Source organism: Condylostylus longicornis, unplaced genomic scaffold (genome assembly GCF_029603195.1).
Source record: "Condylostylus longicornis isolate FDR11 unplaced genomic scaffold, ASM2960319v2 ptg000135l, whole genome shotgun sequence".
NCBI classification, from domain to species: Eukaryota; Metazoa; Arthropoda; class Insecta; order Diptera; family Dolichopodidae; genus Condylostylus; species Condylostylus longicornis.
Window position 1 is genome coordinate 13,149,495 of NW_026578103.1, and position 19,501 is coordinate 13,168,995.

General features: G+C 25.0%; 1 protein-coding gene across 1 annotated transcript in view; it reads right to left on the reverse strand.

The window, feature by feature from the left end:
• Nucleotides 1-6,411, reverse strand: part of LOC129615197 (polypeptide N-acetylgalactosaminyltransferase 2) — a 33,096-nt gene extending 26,685 nt beyond the window's left edge. Inside the window, exons 1-2 of the mRNA XM_055530296.1 lie at nt 6,385-6,411; nt 1,716-2,245 (exon numbers count right to left, since the gene is read on the reverse strand). Coding sequence (XP_055386271.1) covers nt 1,716-2,245; nt 6,385-6,411 — 557 coding nt within the window. The remainder of the gene's footprint in view (nt 1-1,715; nt 2,246-6,384) is intronic.
• Between the last annotated feature and the right edge of the window lie 13,090 nt (nt 6,412-19,501).

Consider the following 19,501-nt stretch of genomic DNA (forward strand, 5'->3'; position numbering starts at 1 on the left):
ATATATTAGAACTACATTTTACAAGTAGATACTTGTCATAATATTTTCTTCGGCTAATTCTTCCGCCTAAAAACAACTATTCCTTGTAACTTGTGTCAAAATTTTATTGCTAATATTACAAGTTTTTTTAGTTGTTCATTTTTAAGGAAAAAATTTCAATAAAATTTTGATATTTTGCACTTTTAACGTTTTCCTAGATAGAACCTAGCAAATTTATATTATTTTTTCTAACCTTAATTTCTATCATTAGAAGCAAATATTTAGTTTCGCCGTATTCCATTATGAATTTCAAATGATACATATTCTCAGATTCTGAACCAGTGAGGCAATGAAAAATAAAATAAAGCAAAATATAACGGGAGAAATTTAAGATGAAGACAATGATATAGAATAGTTAACACAAATGCGAAAATGTTCAGGATTTCATGGAAATCAATTATGAAAATTATCTAGACAGATTCAGGACAATTTAATCATTATACGGTCTCAAAGAGTCTGCGAGGGGATGAAAAAAGAAAATTAATAAAAAACAAAGAAATAATGTGTTTTTTTTTGTGTCTCTAAAATTAATAATAAATTGTTGAAAAGAATTGAAACGCTTTAAAGCTTCTTCAATCCTTGGCAATTATGAAAAATTTTAAATCATAAAATAAAAAATTTATTATGTATGTAATATGTATGTATGTATATGAATTCGCTTAAAGGAATTGGTTATAAGGCTCAGCTGGTATACATAAATTAAAGAAAATGGAAGATAAAAATAAAAATAAAATAATAGAATGGTTTGCTTTAAGGCAACACTTTTATTCACTGAATGCGATGTAAATAAAGTGGACTGAGGATGAAATTTAAAAAAAAAAATTTTTAAGTAAAATTTTGAAATTTAAAAAAATAACACAAAATTTTGTATCATGGTGTGGTAAAACTTAATTTTTCAAAAAGCTACTTAATTTATACCTCCGTTCAACGGTTGTATACAACCTTTTGTATAAAAAATATAATATTCTGTAGATTACATGCAGTATCGATCTCATAATATGCAAAATAAAATTTTACGGTGCATAGGTTTACTAAATACATACTGCTATATAAAAGTAACCTCATATTTAAATTACTCGCTGTTTGTTATAATATATGTACGTATATAGTACTTTGTTTCATTACAAATTATGGAATAAAACCAGGATCTACTGCAAATATATGAGAACTATAGAAAAAATGTGTGAAAAGCAAGTTCTTTGAATAATATCTAAAATATTTTAGGATTGTACAGCAGCTTGCCAAATTTGTCAAGAGATTCCATCTTCTAGAATATATTTGATCTACAATTGGACACATGGCTGTCAAATTTTATGCTGTTAGCTTTTTTATTTTTTCAAATATTTAAAATTATGATTCGAGCTTTATCATGCGATTGTATACCAGGACTTGTTGTTCGAATTTGTCAAATTACAATAACAGGTGTCCTTGATCGATTTTTGAGTGATCGTGCGATCAGAAGGACGAATGGATAGATATGTGTAAATCAACCCAAAATTTTACGATTTATGTTTAAGTAAGAACATATGTATTCATACGCTATACTACAGATGACATTTTCAAGTGGTTAAAAACACCCTATAAAAATTTGAATAACTTTCACTAAGGCGTAAATAAAGTATAAAAGTGAATTTCTTATAACAATTTAAAAATTTAAATTGAAAGTTTTTACTTACTCTGGATGTCTTGTATCTGGAATTTCTCTATTACTTGGTAATGAATCACTTGCTTTCTGATTAAAACGATTTCTTACATATGGATCTTCACCAAAACGTAATGCACCACCCTTAATATAACCGGCTTCATCAAAATAATCCCATGTTGTTGCTGATATTAAATTACTAATACCATTTGTAAGTCCACTTAAACCAAGACCACCAATACGTCGTGATGATGATTGAATAATAATGTTATTACCATCAATTTGTACACCTGCATCGTCATTATTATTATTATAGTGTCCTTGTTGATGATGTTGTTGTTGTAGTAGTTGTTGTTGTTGTTGTTGTTGCAATCCACCGTCATTCGATAAAAATTGAAATTGTAACTGTTGCCGTTGCTGTTGATATTGTTGTTGATATTTTAATTTAATATTATTTTGTTCTGATGTTGATGATCCAATTATTGATGATGAATCATCAGAATACTGTTGTGGTGCTGTAGCTACTTCACGTAAACGAAGTGCACGATTTTCTAACTGAAAATTTTATTAAAAGAAAGAGAAAGAAAAATATATTTTATTAACCCATATATGAATAGTATGAATGTATATATTTTTATGTATTGTATATAATATATTATTAAGAATTCAAAGTGTATGTGGATATGAATTTGAGAGTTATACAATCAAATAAGTAACAAGAATTACAAGAACTCAAGTACATAATTGAAATTAAAAACTAATTGAAAATAAAAGAAGAAAATTGATTTTTTGTGAAAATTGAAATATTGTGGTAACATGATAACATAATACTTGTACTTATAAAAATAATAACAATAAAATATTTTCTCTTAAATTGAACAATATTATATTTTATATAATACTGTGCAGCTTGTATATATTCTGTTCATACATACATATTATGTTTTTGTAGTATATATAAATGATTTATTTAAATTGCTGCAGGATATCATTACTACACAACATGTAAGAGCAAGAGTTTAACTATTATTGCCAAAGAGAAAATTAATTTATAAAATATAGATTTGATCAGTTTACTTTCTACAGGAAAACCATTAAATATTTTGTTTTAAGGATAATAGATAGTTTACATACATACACATGTAACATATAATAATATAATGTATAAATAATATAATGGTATAATTGAAATTACGGGGAAAAAATTACTTAAGGTCCATTTACAATACTGTAAGATTGCCCGAAACAAGACTCGCCATCGTTTGAATCATTCGTTCAAACATTGCAATTTAATATTGCAAGTTTGAAATTATCTGTAACATAATACTCACTAAGAAATTTCATACCAATTTGAATATATGGAAAAAGAAATTATCACTTTCATCTGGAAAAACTTTTGAACTCCTAAGTGAAAATTGCAATATATTTTCCATACTACATTTAAAACTTTCCATGAAATTCCGTTGAACCGGAAATTTCTATCAAGTTTCGCTCCTCGGAAAATATTTAATTTGAGCAACTTTTCTCGTTCCTCAGAGATTGTCATAAATATTGTGAACGATCCTTAAGTTGAATATTCCGGTTTTTAATTGTAAAATTTCACCTAAAAAATAAATTTTAAATATAAATTTTGGTCTAAAATCCTCAATGCTCAATGTGAAAATTTCTACACAATTTTGATGAAAAAATTCATCCTAAGTTCTTCAATAGAGGATCCCAGATTTTTTAACAAAGATTTGTTTATTTTCATTTCCAATTAAATTATTTTATGAATTTCGATAAAAGTTAAATTATTAAAAATATTTTGAATATAAATAAAATTTTTTAAATTATTTTCCACAAAAATTTTATTATGATTAATGCATAACATTAAATTTTTTTTGTATTTGCAATAATATATTCAATATCAGATTATTAAACATATCATTTAACATTTTATTGTGAATATAGGCCCCTAATATAACATTTAATTCACCTTGTAACAAAAATTCCAGATCATTTCTATTCTATATGCACCGAATGGAGACTGTACTATAACACTAATTAATTGTTATATTTATTTCCAAGGAAATTTTCTTATACCATTAAAAATATTAGCATTACAACAATATTTTATAAAATCGATATTAGAGTGAAGTTGTTTTGTTCGTAATCCTAGTTATCATTTCAAATTTTTCCTAATTAAATATCAAGTGTCTGATAAAGAGTAATTAGATATTTTGGAATACTTTGTGAATTTAATTAGAAGTAGTAAAACTCATTTTCAGTTTAGGGTGAGTAGAACACTGAATAATTTAATATTTCTTCTTCAATATGTGAACAGTTGAATTTATAGTCTGACAGAACAATTGTGAAAATTCACAAATTATATGAAATTCATAAATTTAATATAGGCGCAAATTTATAATTTACAAATGTTCTAAAAACTAAAAAGAATCATTCATTCATAATTATAAAGCCAATTAAAAATTTTTATGCTTAATTAGTTACATTTTATAAATTTCTAAATATAGGTATTAATTTACAATCTATCAGTGCTCAATTGTATTAAAAGTTTTATTTTTTACAATTGCGAATATTTATTCTTGCAGATTTTTTTTTTAAAGTTGAAAAATTTCAAATTTTTGTATTGAATTCAATAAATTGAAATCTCATTATAAATGTATAGAAGAAAGAATTTACTTTCTTTCAAAAAATTTCCGCATTATTGATTGTTAAATTTAATTTTAAAATCTAAAGCCGAATCAATTAAGAGATGGAATAAAAAAATTACCTAAAATTTATGTTTAAATTTCTAATTGAGTCTAATTTTCTAATTGAGTGAAATTTACTATTTTAAATTTCCACCAAATCAAATTTCCTTTGAATTTTATGATGATTTTACATTAAAGGAAGGTATGAAAATTAGAAATATTGAAACACTGTCTTATGCATCGATCAATATTTCAATATTTTAAACGAAGCACATGCTAAGCACATTTTCTTTTTTATATATACAAATTTTGTTTACAAAATGTCCTCATACTTTTGTATTTTTCTAATATGTCACTGTACTATATGTATGATAAGCAATGATATGAAAATTTTTTAATAAATTTCTTATTTTTCAATTTTGAATATTTTTGTTTAGAACTCTGGTTAGTCCATGTCCACATGAGAACTCATGTATTTATGTAATTATACCTATGTATAAAAGTAATGTATGTAAAACATTCTGCATTGAAATATTTTGTAACCCACATATGATCAATAAATTGACGATATTAAATTAAAAAGAGAGAAAAACAAAAATCGAATTTTATGCAAATATTTGATTCACTTGTTTGTTTTCGATTGAACACTATATTTTAATTTTTTCTAAAATGAATTCTAGAAAAAGTAAATTGTTAGTTAAAATCCTTTTTTTTTCTAAGAAAAACAAAAGTCCATGTGCAATATTATTGTTTACAACTACATACATTTATTTTAATAGGATTTGTGGCACACAAGTATGCATATACTATAAAGGATTAGGGTTATTATACTTTTGAATTAAATAAAAATTTTGAAACTTTTTTCTTCAGAATTAATTTAATAAAACAGATTGAGGCTATTGATATTTTTAACACGTTGAGATAAATCAAATCGCTAAAGAGCTTCTGTACAAAGAATTCTGGCAATTTGTATACAAAAATCAAAAATTTTTGTAGTATAAGTAATTGAAATATTAAGTACACATGTCACAATTTTAAATTTAGTTTTTACTTGGTAAAAATTAAACATTCTTGTTAAAATATGACGACAAAATACAAAATGGTCCGTTAAAATTAATCTTAATCTGAAATAATTTTTTTTTTTCAAATTTTTAATATGTTCCTTTTTCTAGACGGCTACTTGTAAGAATCTGAAACTTTTCGACACTAATGAATAGTTTATTTCGTTAGAAGAAATTTTTCTCCAGGTCCACGGCCTTCAAAATTATTGCCTCTCAAAATTCTTAAAATTAAAATTTTCGGTAACTTATATTTTCGAAACTGCAAGCTTTTTCAAATTTCCAAAAAGCAAAAAGAGAGCGATTAATTTCCAGGCCATTAAAAAGTATAACTTTTTTTCTTATCTCACTCACTTAACCAATCAAACTATTATATTAACGTTTCCTTAAACATTTTTCTTTCGATAATCCCAAAAGTATGCAATATATTGATATTTCTTCGTATATAAATAAAAGTAATTTTATAGTTTTTAAAAGCAGTTTATCACATGTTCAAGGAAAAATTGATTCTTTACAAACCATTGGTTTGGTTCAATTTTATTCCCAATGAAATTGTATGGTGTGCAAATGAACGAGGTTAGTGAACAAAATTAAGTTTCCACAATAAATATACTAGGACAATAATATTAACTTATTCAGAATATTAATGAACATGAATTAATGAAAGCTCTTCTATAAAAAATAATGAAAGTAATTGTGTAATTTTTTTTAACTGATTACTTTACCCGCCAATGTCAAAAAGTCATAGAGTATGAGACTGAATTATTTGGATGCAACATAAAACAAGGTATCCTTTTACACAATATTATCAAAAATATTCTGTTTCTTCAACGCGGAACAATTCATATTCTTCAAGACGGAATACCTTCATAGAAAAAATTTAATAATTTTCTATTTAAAAAAAAAATTTAAAAAGTTATATTTTATTTTTTTTTTTTCTCAATTTTCATACCTCCATAGAATCTGATTGTTCTCCCATGTTTCATGATTCATATTAAAACCACCACCGCATTGTATAGTACGTAAAATAATGTAGAAAGGAAAATGTTACAAAATATTTCGGATTAAGTTTTTCAATTTATTTTTTCTTATTTCTTCTATTTTTACAATATTTTGTGTTCATCATTTTAAACTTGCAAAAATAAAGTAAAATATCTATAAACACACACATATATACATAAAATGTAGAAAGTAAATTGAGTAATTTAATGCTGAAAGGAAATATTTAATAATAAAAATATGAAAATTCTTTCGTGAAATATTAACATGACGTGTATGTATGTAAGTACATACACCTGTTCAGGACATATATGGCATAATTCAACATATAAATTTATTCGTTTAAAGTAAAATGAAAATCAAATGATTCTTAGGAATCATAAGGTGCTTCAAAACTCCAAAATATTTAATTGTGTTATAGTTTTAAATAGAAAACGCAATATTAACTCTGAACAATATTAACAAATTTAAATAAACCTATTCCGATTACTTAAAATAGAGTGTTAGGTACACAAGATCTTTTGTGGGCTTGATTCGAAATCAGAGAATATTAGTTAAGTTGCTGGTTGAAACACCTTTAAAAATTTAAATAAGCTCCTTAATATAAATTTAATTTTTGGAATCCAAATTTTTGTTGTTGGTTTTGTTCGTAAACAGAAATCTTATAGTTGAAATAACAAAAGCTGTTTAAATGTGATCCCTGGTGAAAACTTAACTGTCTGCTGCCTGATTTCACCAAAAAGAATCCATATTGACCAACTGTGACAAAGCTAGCATGTTTTAACAATATTTCATTTGTCATAGGAAACGTATGCATAATTATAAACTAAAATTTAAATATTGAATAAGTTTTATGTTTTAAACGTTCATACAATATGTGAGTGGTTGTATGACGCTATTATCATTATTAAATTTTTTTTTAAAACATATAAAAATACAAAAACAGGTGCCAACAATAACATTATATTTTTTTTTTCAATTTTAAATTATTGCTTCTACCAATCCTAAATCCTGTCACTTCTATTTTGTTCAATCGTCCGAATGTCATGTTATGTAATTTATGTAAGGTGGCTGATGAAAAGCTCAGACATTTGAGTGTTAATATTCGAAGTAGGAATACAGTAAAGTTTTTATATGATTGTTTTTAAGGCTAGAAAGGATAAAACCCCATAAAATAATTCAAGTTAATCATTTTTAATTTAATTTTTTAAATAAGATGTAAGCAACTTTTTAGTAGACAAGAGCCTTTGTAGATGAAAATTATTTTTTCTTGTTGAATTGAATGTAGGTTTAATTATTTCGAAATGCTATTAGTAGAAGAATTTAAAAACTTAAGTTAGAATCTTATTCCCATATAAATAATTATGAGAACAATAGATAATTGTACTTTTAAATATGCGAGCTTGCATTTCTTAAACAGCATTTATATGTAAAAAAAAACAAATTAACTTATTTTCTATTACATAATTGCTTTACATGTCATTTTTTATAATACGAGTAATAGATTTTTGCAATCAATGCGCTCTTACGCATACGATCACATTGTTCTATTTTCAAATGGGTTAAGTACTGCTTTCCATCGTATCTGAAATTCTATTTGTTGTAATATATTTTTCCATTTTATATTTACTTAAAAAGCATTTCAATTTTTAATGAAATTTTTTAAGTATTCTTTTTTTTCTATAACAAAATTGGGAAAAAAACTGCTTATTAGCTTAATTCTTTTTGCCCGTTCGTCAGTCCATGCGTTATAAAATTTTATTGTATTTAAACTACAAAAAATTTCCAAATTCCTTAAACACAGAAAAATAACAACTTTCTTTTCCTGTCGCGAAACATGGTGTTTAAATATTACTATGACACAATGGTTGTTTAAATTAATCGTTTTCTTAAGCCCGGTTTTCTCAAATTTTAGATATCGTTTTTCTCTTATAAGAGGTAAATTGCAGAAGTCTGAACTTTAGCAATTTTTAGACATTAATAAATAATTTAATTATTGATTCCCTCCAAATTATTGCTTTTCCGAATTACCAAAATCTAAAATTAGGGCGGCTTATATTTTCGAACCTTCTTAAAATTCCCATAAAAGCGAGACGATAGCGATAAAATAATGCAATTAACAGTTAAATTCTACTGTTATTTTACCGGTTTTTAGATCTTTTTTTCGAAAAATGCAAAAATTAAAATATAAAAGCTATTCACTTGTTGAAGGGAAAAGAGCTATTTTACAAATAATTGCTTTGCTAAAGCTTTTTTTTAATTTAATCTTTTACCTTGTTCCAGTAATCGATTTTTTTTATACCAAATAAATTAATTTTTTTCTGTGTGCTATATTTTACATATTACAAAGTAAAATATGTACCACTTACATCCATATTGCAAAAAATGCTTTTAGAAATTCTGTTTTCAGTTCTAATACTTGTGTCATAATAATAAAAATTCTTCAATAATAAACAATTGACTAAATACTTGAATTTAGACTAAATAAATGAAAGCATTACTGAATTTTATTAATACGTCCGGATGGGTGATTTACACATTGATACGTCCGGATGGATAATAAGTCCGGATGGCTAAGGGCTAACAAAACTTTTGGTAGAAGTTAGAATAGATGCTTATTCTCTAGTTAAAGGAAGGGCTTATTCTCAGGGCTTATTTTTATCTCAAAAACTTGTTGCGCATTACTTACATTTTTAGTTTCCATTTCAAAAAAATTTCTAATTTGAATGCCGATAATAAAGAATTTTTTACTTTTATTTTTTTTTTTTTTTTTTGATTTGCATTAGAAAATTCTTGAAATTATTTCTGTATTTTTCCTCAAGAAAAGTTGCTGCTTGAGAAAAAATTGAAAAATCTTTTTTTCTCCTTTGAATTTGTTTTGTAATTTCATTAAGAGAATCAATCAAGCGGATAAAACCAACATATTTTTCATTGAAAATGTTTCAAAAATTTTTGATTATGGTTTGGTTTCTTCTTTTCCTTCAATTTCGTAAATTCTTAATTGCTAGAAGAAAAGAAATTTTTTTTTTTAAAATCTTGCCAAGAAATTATTATGATTTTATTAATTTTTTTGGTTTGTTGCGCAAGCCTCATTTCATACAACAAGAACAATTTCAAATATTAATCCTGCATCATTTACGTAATTAGTTATTCAAAATAATACTAATTAAGGTACAAATATGCAAGTTTAAAGTGAAATTGTGTAAAAGGAAATTAAGAGCCTTGAAACTGAGGATTTTCAAGGATGACAGATGAAACTGAAAATAATTAAATTTTCCTTTAAAAATTATAGGTAAAATGTAGGTTTACAAAAAACAATTTTTACAAATTTCCAATGAACTTCCTTAAAAAACAATATTTAATTTGCTGTAGGTAATTAACAAAAACCTTATTATTAGAATTAATATACTAAAAATTACTGGAAGCAAAAATATAAGTACGGAGGTAAATTATAATTCTGTACTGTACAAGTATTTGTGCAAAGAGGGTTTACGTCATTTTGTTGAGTTTTAACTAGAGTTTTATAAATTTTCCCATCAGTGATAATTTCCAAATATCAGGGAAATGACATAGTGAATAAAATAAAATTTTTAATGAAGTCCAATACATTTTAAAATTATTGAAATTTAATATAATATTGTTATAGATATGTAATTGGGAATTAGATATTGCATAGCTAAGCTATAGTCAGCAACAACAATAAGCTATAACAGCAATGTAAATAGGTTTGTATGAGTCAACCAAATATTCTTTAAAATAATATCATTGAAAAAAATAATATTACTAATAACACTAGATTAGATTTGAACACAGTATTGTTAAATATATAATTTTACATTATTTAAAATTAAATAGACAATTTAGTTGTAGTCAACATAGAACAGTGAGATATGAAAGAATACGCAACTGCGTCGAGACTACTATTATTCCATAATTGTGGGCATCGGGCTATATGCAATAACTTTAGATGGGAATAAGGCAACAACATGCATGGGCCACAATCGATATAAAGAGGCTGAATTACTTATTGGATATTGAATTGGATGCCAGAAATAAAAATATACACAATGTCTTTTTATTTTAAAAAAAAAATTATATTATTATAACTGAAGCGTTGGCTAGTTCAAGCCAGTAATCACCAAACCTAATTATCTAACAGAATAACAGATTCTATATTTTATATCTATCCTTGTTGTGATACTTTTAGAAATTATGTATATTATTATACTAATTAGTATATGAAAATTTTAATGTCGTTTTCAATGAAATGGAATTAAGAATTTATTTATATATCATTTGTTTTTGTTTAAATCCGTATTGTTTTTAATAGTAAAATTTAAACTAAAGTAGAAAATGCTTTCCTATATAACTAAACAGTACATTAATATTTACGTAGCTTGGCAATGTTTCAAAATCAAAATCACCAAATTATCAAAACTAAATCATCAATAACATGCATAATATTTGACAGCATTTTGACAATTAAAGGCTAATATAAACCATATTTATTTCGCTTTGTTGTTTTTTACCCGAAAATGAAATTATGTAGTAAGGAAACCTATTTTAACCACAATTGAAAATTCTATGAGTTTTTACTATTTTACAAAAAAATAAAAAAAACTGACACACAGGTAATTTCTGACAGCATTTTTTTGACAATCGAGACACTCAACTATGTGTACATATGTGGGGTATTACGACATGTGCAATGTGCACACGACACCATACAAATTTTGTATGTACATAAAAAAATTAAATCAAAATTTCATTATTTTTTTTTTTTTAAGTTTTCTTGTGAATCTTGTTTTTGCATACCAATAATCCTGAATTGTTTTTAAAATGAAAAATATGATTTGATTGTAAAAATAATGTTTTTTAGATAAATTGCATAATGCAAATTAGATTTTTTTTGTTGTTCGTATTAAAAAAACAACATGACATAAAATGTACACACATACGTTTATATATTATTTTCAAGTATTTTTTAATTCTATGCCTACCTATATACATACATTAATATATGTACAGTACAATATTTTCATTTAAATACAATAAATTTGAGAATTTGAAACTAGGTCAAAATTATTTTACAAATTTAATATGGAATTTGTCTTATACTAGTATAATTTAAATTATATAAGTAATTAGAACTAAAAATTTAATTAAAAGAAGATTTGAAAAATTGGAACCATTATCGATTAGTAAAACCTTTACTACCTTACGTGACCAACAAGTATGTATACAGGATGTTATATTACAAGTATGTGTACAGGATGTATGTACAGTAGCGAGTACGGGTTACTCAATTTCACATGATTCCGAAGTTATAAACATTTTTTTACATGCAGGAAAAATTTGGCAGTATATATAATATGCACTCGTTTTATGGCTGGAAATTGGATGACACATCCCTGAAATTATTTACCCATTTATGCGAAACATCCTGCATAAATGTTATAGTATATATAATAATTATTATAACCCAAAACAGCCGAAAAATTTGATGGTCTAAGATTAAGTTATATACATATTTAATATTTGAATTCAGCGTCGAATTCGAAGTTGATTTTTGAGTGAACTCAGGTTCTCTTTGCCATATTATTCTCAACATTTAAATAAGAAGAAGAAATGACTATAATATGACTATAATATAAATGACTTTGTGGTGTAACAGCATAATTAGTAATAATAAACTTTTAATTTTACAAAAATATAAGGCAATGGTTCGAGTACTCGACATGCATTTTTTAATTGATTTTACCATGTAACCAGGCTATCATATAAGTATGTGTTGCATGCAAATGAAACAATGAGGAATTGTTACACGTGGAAAATTCGTATTTTTCCTTAAAATTAAAATTTAAATTATTTTACCTTTGAATCTTATAGTTTAAAATTAAAAATGGTACCTATACAAAAATCGAAATTCTTTCAGATTTTGCAAAATTATTTCTTGTCACATTTTTTTCTTTAATCTTCAAATATGGCAGCATAAGTACCCACCACTCTGATGAAATTTTCGAATATAAAAGAAAAAATTTTTAAAAATTTTCCGATCCTCTGGTTTTTTTTTTATTTTCAGAAAAATTTTTTCATGTTTAAATTAAATCACTTTAAATTTTGTCATATAGAAACCATACACATGTGTACAGTTTCTTCTTTATGTGAACATTATATGAATTCCAATTTTTATATAGAAATATATGAGTGCCTATCATCATCATGAATAATTAATGCTTCTTTATAATCAAAAAGATGTGAAGGCCGTTCGCTATTCACGACTTTTTTTTTATTAAAAACAAGAACAATATTCTTAAATCTTAACTCATTTTATGTTATGTATTAAAAAATGAAAAAATTTAATCACATATCTATACGCAATAATAATAATAAATACATAATAAGGATATGAAACAAGGATAAAAACACCTGTTGTCTTAATACTCATAAATTTAATTACATATTTTATATCGCGTAATTTCAATAATAAATATGTATGAGCAAAAAAAAATGAAGAATTACCATTTTTGTTAAATAGCATAATAAATTTTTTTTTATTAGCATTCTATGCGAATATACAAGAGAGTTAAGCTTATGCTTTTAGCTGTCATTTGTATATGGGAAAAAGAATTCTAATTTTCCTATATTTTAAGTGTTAATTGCATCATTAAAATATTTATTATACATTCAAAAACGTGCATATGTGCACGTTCTACCGTTGTATTTAAAAAGAGAAATTGTTTGACGAAATTAGACTTTCTTACCGCATCTAAAAAAAATTATATTTTATGTAAGATAAATTAAGGGTAGAATATAATTTTTAATGATTAATATTTGTAAATTGATAGGCTTGACTTTTTTTAAAAATTTTAAAGGCACTTCGTTTTGAGAACTGAAATTTCGTGTCCGTTTCCAGGATAAACTCAATTGAAAAATTTTTATTCTGTAAAAGTTCATTTACATAATAATTTCTCTGAAATTTCTTCAGTTTTTATTGATTTCTGGTCATATTTTCAATAAATGTATTAAAAAGAAGTTTTGTAAGCTGTTGCAATTTACTTGCTTTTAAATTAAGTTGAATTTTTTTAACACAAATTTAGAGTTTGACGATCTCCCAAAAATATCAGTTTTTTACAACTTGTTGCATCGGAAACACAAATATTTTTCAAATACTACAATCGTTTCAAAGTAGTTATTTGCTTTTTCCACTATTCTCCAAGGTGGAAAAACGACAGACAGACAACGGTCATTAAAGTACACCCTTATCGTAAATTTGTTTTTTAATGTGTTCATTTATTAGGAGAGTTTAAAATTTTGAACATTTTGATCAGACTCTAACAAATTATTCGTTCACTTTATCAATGTTATTTGATTTCATTCTTCACATATACTAAGTGTATGATTAGATTCTACTTGTTTCCGTTAATGCTTAATTTTTTTTTGCGTATTTCAGTGATAACATATTGTTAAACTTTACCTTTAATGTATATAAATTTCTTTTAAATTAATTGCATTATTAAATTCTTTAAATTTGATGTCTTCATCGCGCACTCAGTTTACAAATTTTTCAATAATTAATTTGAATACCGATAGCGTGAATTGAAAAAAGGACCAAATACAAAAAACTCTATATTTATATGTATATATATTTAGGTGTTTATCATTAAATAAAAAAAAAAAATATTATCCTTAAAAAACAAAAGCAAATTATAAAAATGTTTGTTCTTAAAAGCCTCTATATCCCATAGATCCAACACATTTACAAAAAATTCAAAAATAAAATGTAAAGTTCATAATGAATAGCGAAAATAAGAATTGTGGCTGAAAATTTACTGCTAATTCAAATTAATTTTTGATCATTAATTTGATCAAATAAAGAATTCATCAAGGATTACGATATAAAACATTTCATTTTCTTATCCGCAATGGAAATATTCTAACAATAGAAAATCATAATAATGAGAATAAAAGTAGAGAGAAAGCCTCAAAGTCCTAGATTAATTCAAATGAAATGATGTGGAAATTGATTTTCTAAAGGTTAAAATAATAGATGATTAATTTATAAAAAACAAAAATGAATAAAAAGGATATAGAGAAAAACTGTTTATTACAATTTTTGTTCAATATTAAGCAAATGATAAGAAAATAAGGATATTTTTTGTTTATTTTGTTTTTTATTAAACGGAGACATTAAAACATTTCTTTTCTTCTTCTTAGTTAGTAAAAAAAAAAATCGCTTCTTTTAAAAGGACATTAATCTTATTAAGATAATTAGGAAGAAATTTGTTCCATTCGCTCTTTTTTTTGTTATACCTTATTTTGAAATTAAGTTCATCAATTCCTACAATGTATGGCATAGAGAAAAAAAAACAGAAATTCCATCGAAATTCCTTTATTCAATGGCCTAAATTTGTCAGAATAAAATTTAGTTCTTCTTTGTATAATAATTTGTTGGTAAAATATTTTTTTCGAAATTAGGTACTGAGATTAATGCTTTTTGACTGTAAGATTTGTGAAAATAGAAAATTTTTACAACAAGGATTTAAAATTTAATTAATATTGTAAGTAAACTAACGGTATTACAAAATTGTATAAGAGAAAATTTTTCTTCATGTTATTCGTATGTGGTTTAGGATGCGGTCCAGTATTTTATCAAATTACAGAAAATTGTAAAGAAAATTTGTAAGTCATCAACAATTTTACCGTATTGTAAGAATTGTGCAAATTACTGATATTTTACAACGACATACAATCAGTTTTCGAGCTTACGCTGACCTTTTGTTTATGCAATGCTATAAATTTATATTTCGTATTTTCGTTTTACTCATAGTCATTTTGTAATGAAAATTTTCTTATAGAAATTACTGTAATCTAGATCAAAACAATTTTTATTAAAAATTTACAGAAGATTTTTAAAAATGTTGTGAAAAACTTAATTTTTTGCAAAAAATTAAAAAAATTTTCAAGGAAATTTAAAAATTTAGGAATATGAAAACTCAAAAAACTTAAAATTTAATTTCGATTTCTTAATTAAGCATATTATTTAATTTATTAACAATATTCTTCGAACTCATAAACTATTTATTACATCTAAGTAATTAAGTCAAGGATAATTCCAAGTGTTGCAACACTTTTCAATAATTAATTTCAATTAAAAAAAAAATATTAATTAAATTGCTTTGAAAAAAAAATAAATAAATCCTTATAAATTTCAATTAAACTAATGACAAATATTAAAAATTATTAAATGCTTAATATTAAGCTAATTGAGTTGTTTAATGCTAATTAAAATTTCATAATATACCTTATTAATTAAATATCTTAGTAACTATTGTACTGGTGGGGTCTACACTGTATAAATATTGCAAAATATTTTGTAATACCAAACAATATTTATCAAATTTTGAATGTTTCTGGAGATCTCACTAAATTACATTAAATTGTAAATCAAAATTTTTCATTAACGTTTTATTAATTATATATAAAAGAATTAAATTTGATCTTGGTACCTGATTAGAAGCAGCAAATTCCATATGAGCAATATTATTTGTTTGATCTCTTGAATTTTTAAAGTCAAATTTAAGTTATTTTAGGTATGTTAATTTAAAGCTTGCTGGTGTCTTAAAATTTGAAAGAAATGTGTAAAGAATATTTTCATAATTTTGTGCAATATTTTCGTCGAACAAGAACCGCTACTTTGTGGTCGATTATTCACTGCCCACATCAGATTTTTTTATTCATTCACAATAGGTTTCTTATTTCATTAACAAGTAGTTTAATAAAGTTGGGTCAAACCAATGGTTTGTATTGTAGCACTTTTCCCTTCAACAAGTGAAAATTCTCCTTTTAAATACAGTCTATGTATACCTATCAAACTATTAAAATTATTTTCATTCATATACAAAACTATTTCTAGAATTGCATATATTTAGGATGACGCATATAGGCAGTGTTTGAAATAAAGCAAAAATTAATATAAAAAGGGGTTAACATAATGCTCGATTTTAAGGGTTAATTGTGTGAGTTAAGAGAAAAAATTATATTTTTTAATTTCATGGAATTTACCGTTAGCTTTTCGCGTTTATAAAAATTTGGAAAAGCTTGCGGTTTCGGAAATAAAAGGTATCAAAAATTCAAATTTTACAAATTTCAAGAGGTGATAACTTGAGAGGGGCTGGAGATGGAAAAAAATTTTCTTCTGACGAAATGAACTATTTATTAAGGTCTAAAAGCTCCTAAAATTTCAAGCTTCTACAGGCTGGGGTCTAGAAGAAAACTGACATCAAAAATTTGCAAAAAAAAGGACTTTAGATAACGGTAAATTTGAACGGCCATTTTGTTTTTCTAAAGTTTAACTATAGCATATCGCGCTAGGGGAAGCAAGCAACTGCCTTTCTGCGTTTGCAAAATTTCAAAAATGCTTATGGTTTCATTGCAACAAATATTTAAAAAAGGCCATTTTTAGGGTTTTGGAGGGGTATAACTTCTAGAGGGGGGGAGATAGGTAAAAATTTTGTTCTACGTAAATAAGTTTCTAGTAAAGATCTATGTACGTATGAAATTTCAGCTTTCTATCTTAAAGGGTGTAGAAGTTTTGTAAACAAAAAAAGTGTCCACGGACGGACGGACGGACGGACGGACGGACGGACGGACGGACGGACAGAGTGAAACTAATAAGCACTTTTTTCAAAAAATTTTTTGGAAAAGTGCTAAAAAGTACCGATATAGTGCTTTAGTTTAGAGTTATACCCGACGCTTAAACGAGTGAGAAATCTCTTTATATAAATGGAAATAAATCACATTCTGGAGTTTCTCATATCCAGACTCCACTGTGTGAACTACAATGAATTATAGCAATATCTAGTATTTAATTTTTTTAATTTAAATGACTCTGTAAATATGCATAATGTAGAATGCAAGGGAGTTTCAATTTTTTTATTTATTTATCACTTCAATTTGAATTTTAAATATAGCAAGTAAATATTTATAGTGCGGTGCGGTTCTTATAAATTGCAAAAAAAAAATATTTTTCGAATTTTAATTTTTTTGTGAATAAAAACTAATTTTAGGGAATGTATTTATTTTTTCATATAAAAATTTATGTGAAATTATAGGATTTAGTTTAATAAATCAAATAAAATATAAAATAGATGAAAAAAATAAGAAATAATAAAAACTATTTTCACGTTGTTATTTTGGATTGATTATGAATCAAAAATTTTCTCTTTTTAATTGTAATTTAAAAAAGCAACTAAATTTTAAAACTTGTTCTTTATATTTTAACCATAGCACTTTTATGTATACAGGGTGTTTCGCATAAGGTGGCAAATAATTTCAGGGATGAATCATTGATTAATTTCCAGTGAAAAATTGTATAAAGAAAAATGTGTTATGGGTTATCTTTTAGATCTCATTATAGCACATCGAGAAACCAAAAAAACTAATAACATAAATTTTCGAGAACTTTAAAGTTTAAAAAAAAAAAAAACAAAATTTCTAAGTTGAATGAGCTCTATCTGGAAAACTATTGCTCAAATTAAATTGATTGTAGGACCGAAAATAAAGTGCAATCAATTGAATGAGTAACCATCACACGATCGTTACTCTGTCGCATGGTTTCGAAGTTATAGGAATTTTTTTATGTACAGAAAAAATATTTACCTATTTTTTTCAACAGAATGTGACTCAAAAACGAGTATATGTGCCCCTCCATTCACAACCCAAAATTTTTTACGTGACATTGATCAAATAATCATTTCTAAAATTATTTACCTCCTTATTCGGAACACCCTTCATATGTAAGTTAATTTTTACCATGCTATTACGTACGAATCAGTGTTTATTATTCAAATTATTTATTTCGGTATTTTCTAAAAGAATTTGCAAAAATAAAAGTAGTAAAATTTACGTATGAATAATTTTTTATTAAATAATCAACATTTCGCTCAAAAAATTATCGTTGGTAATAAAAACAAAATGATTTTTTCAATTACTGAAAATTTTATTCATTTTTCATAATTATCTCTATGGAAAACCTTCAGTTTGTACACAAGTTATACAAAATAAATTAAATATTGAAATTGAGGATAAAGTTGCATTTAAAAATTTTATGTGTATATGAGTAATTGTCATACTTATATTTCCAAAATAGCGAAAACTCTTGACATTCAATGTACATACATAGAAGCGTGTTAATATTTCAGTGGCTTCAAGCACAAACGACTTAAGTCTGTTTTAGTGATTTCGAGATAAATGCATTTTAAACTTTAAAATTAATTTTGAAAAAATTTATGAAGTTTTTTGAACCAATTTTTTTTTTGATCGAAAGATAAGTAAAAAATGAAGCGATTAACTCATAATCTGAAGTAAAACAACTAATAGTTTTCTCATAATTATGAAAAAAGTGAGATAGGCGGTTATACAAAATTTATAAAAAGCACTTTGCAAAGCATAACTCGACTTAGGCGATTTGTGAAAAATTACTTTTGTATTTTCGTCAAACTTAAGTCGATTTAAGCTGTTGTTGCAAAACTGAAGATATGGTTTTAGGTGACTTAAGTTATACTAAAAAGGGAAGAAATATATATATTATTTTTACGTTATTTGATTTTTCACTCTTTTTTCAAATCATTGTCATAAAAAACATTAATTGAGGTAAAAAATGAATAAACTTCAAGTAAAAATTATTTCTATAAGTTTAAAAATAATTTTTTCATTAAATTTAAGAAAGGTGACAGTATCTTTTATTCTCTCTCGGATTCTCCAACTAAATATGGATGAGTATCTGCTAAATCTCCAGTCTTAATCGTTTTGTAAAATTTATAAACCAACATATTAGAAAATTGCATCAAGTACTCTAAGTTTTTCTTTTTTGGGACTAATTTTCTCTTCTTCTTCAATTTGGAGCATGTCTTGAAAATCTAACTAGTTAACACCTCGTCTTAAAATATAAAAAATCTTTGTATAAACTGTTCTTGTAAAATATTTTTGGAAGTCAATTTTTTGAAATCTGTGGTGCGACTCTTTCCACTTAAGAGAATTTCAAAAAGTAACTCAATTATAAAAAGGCT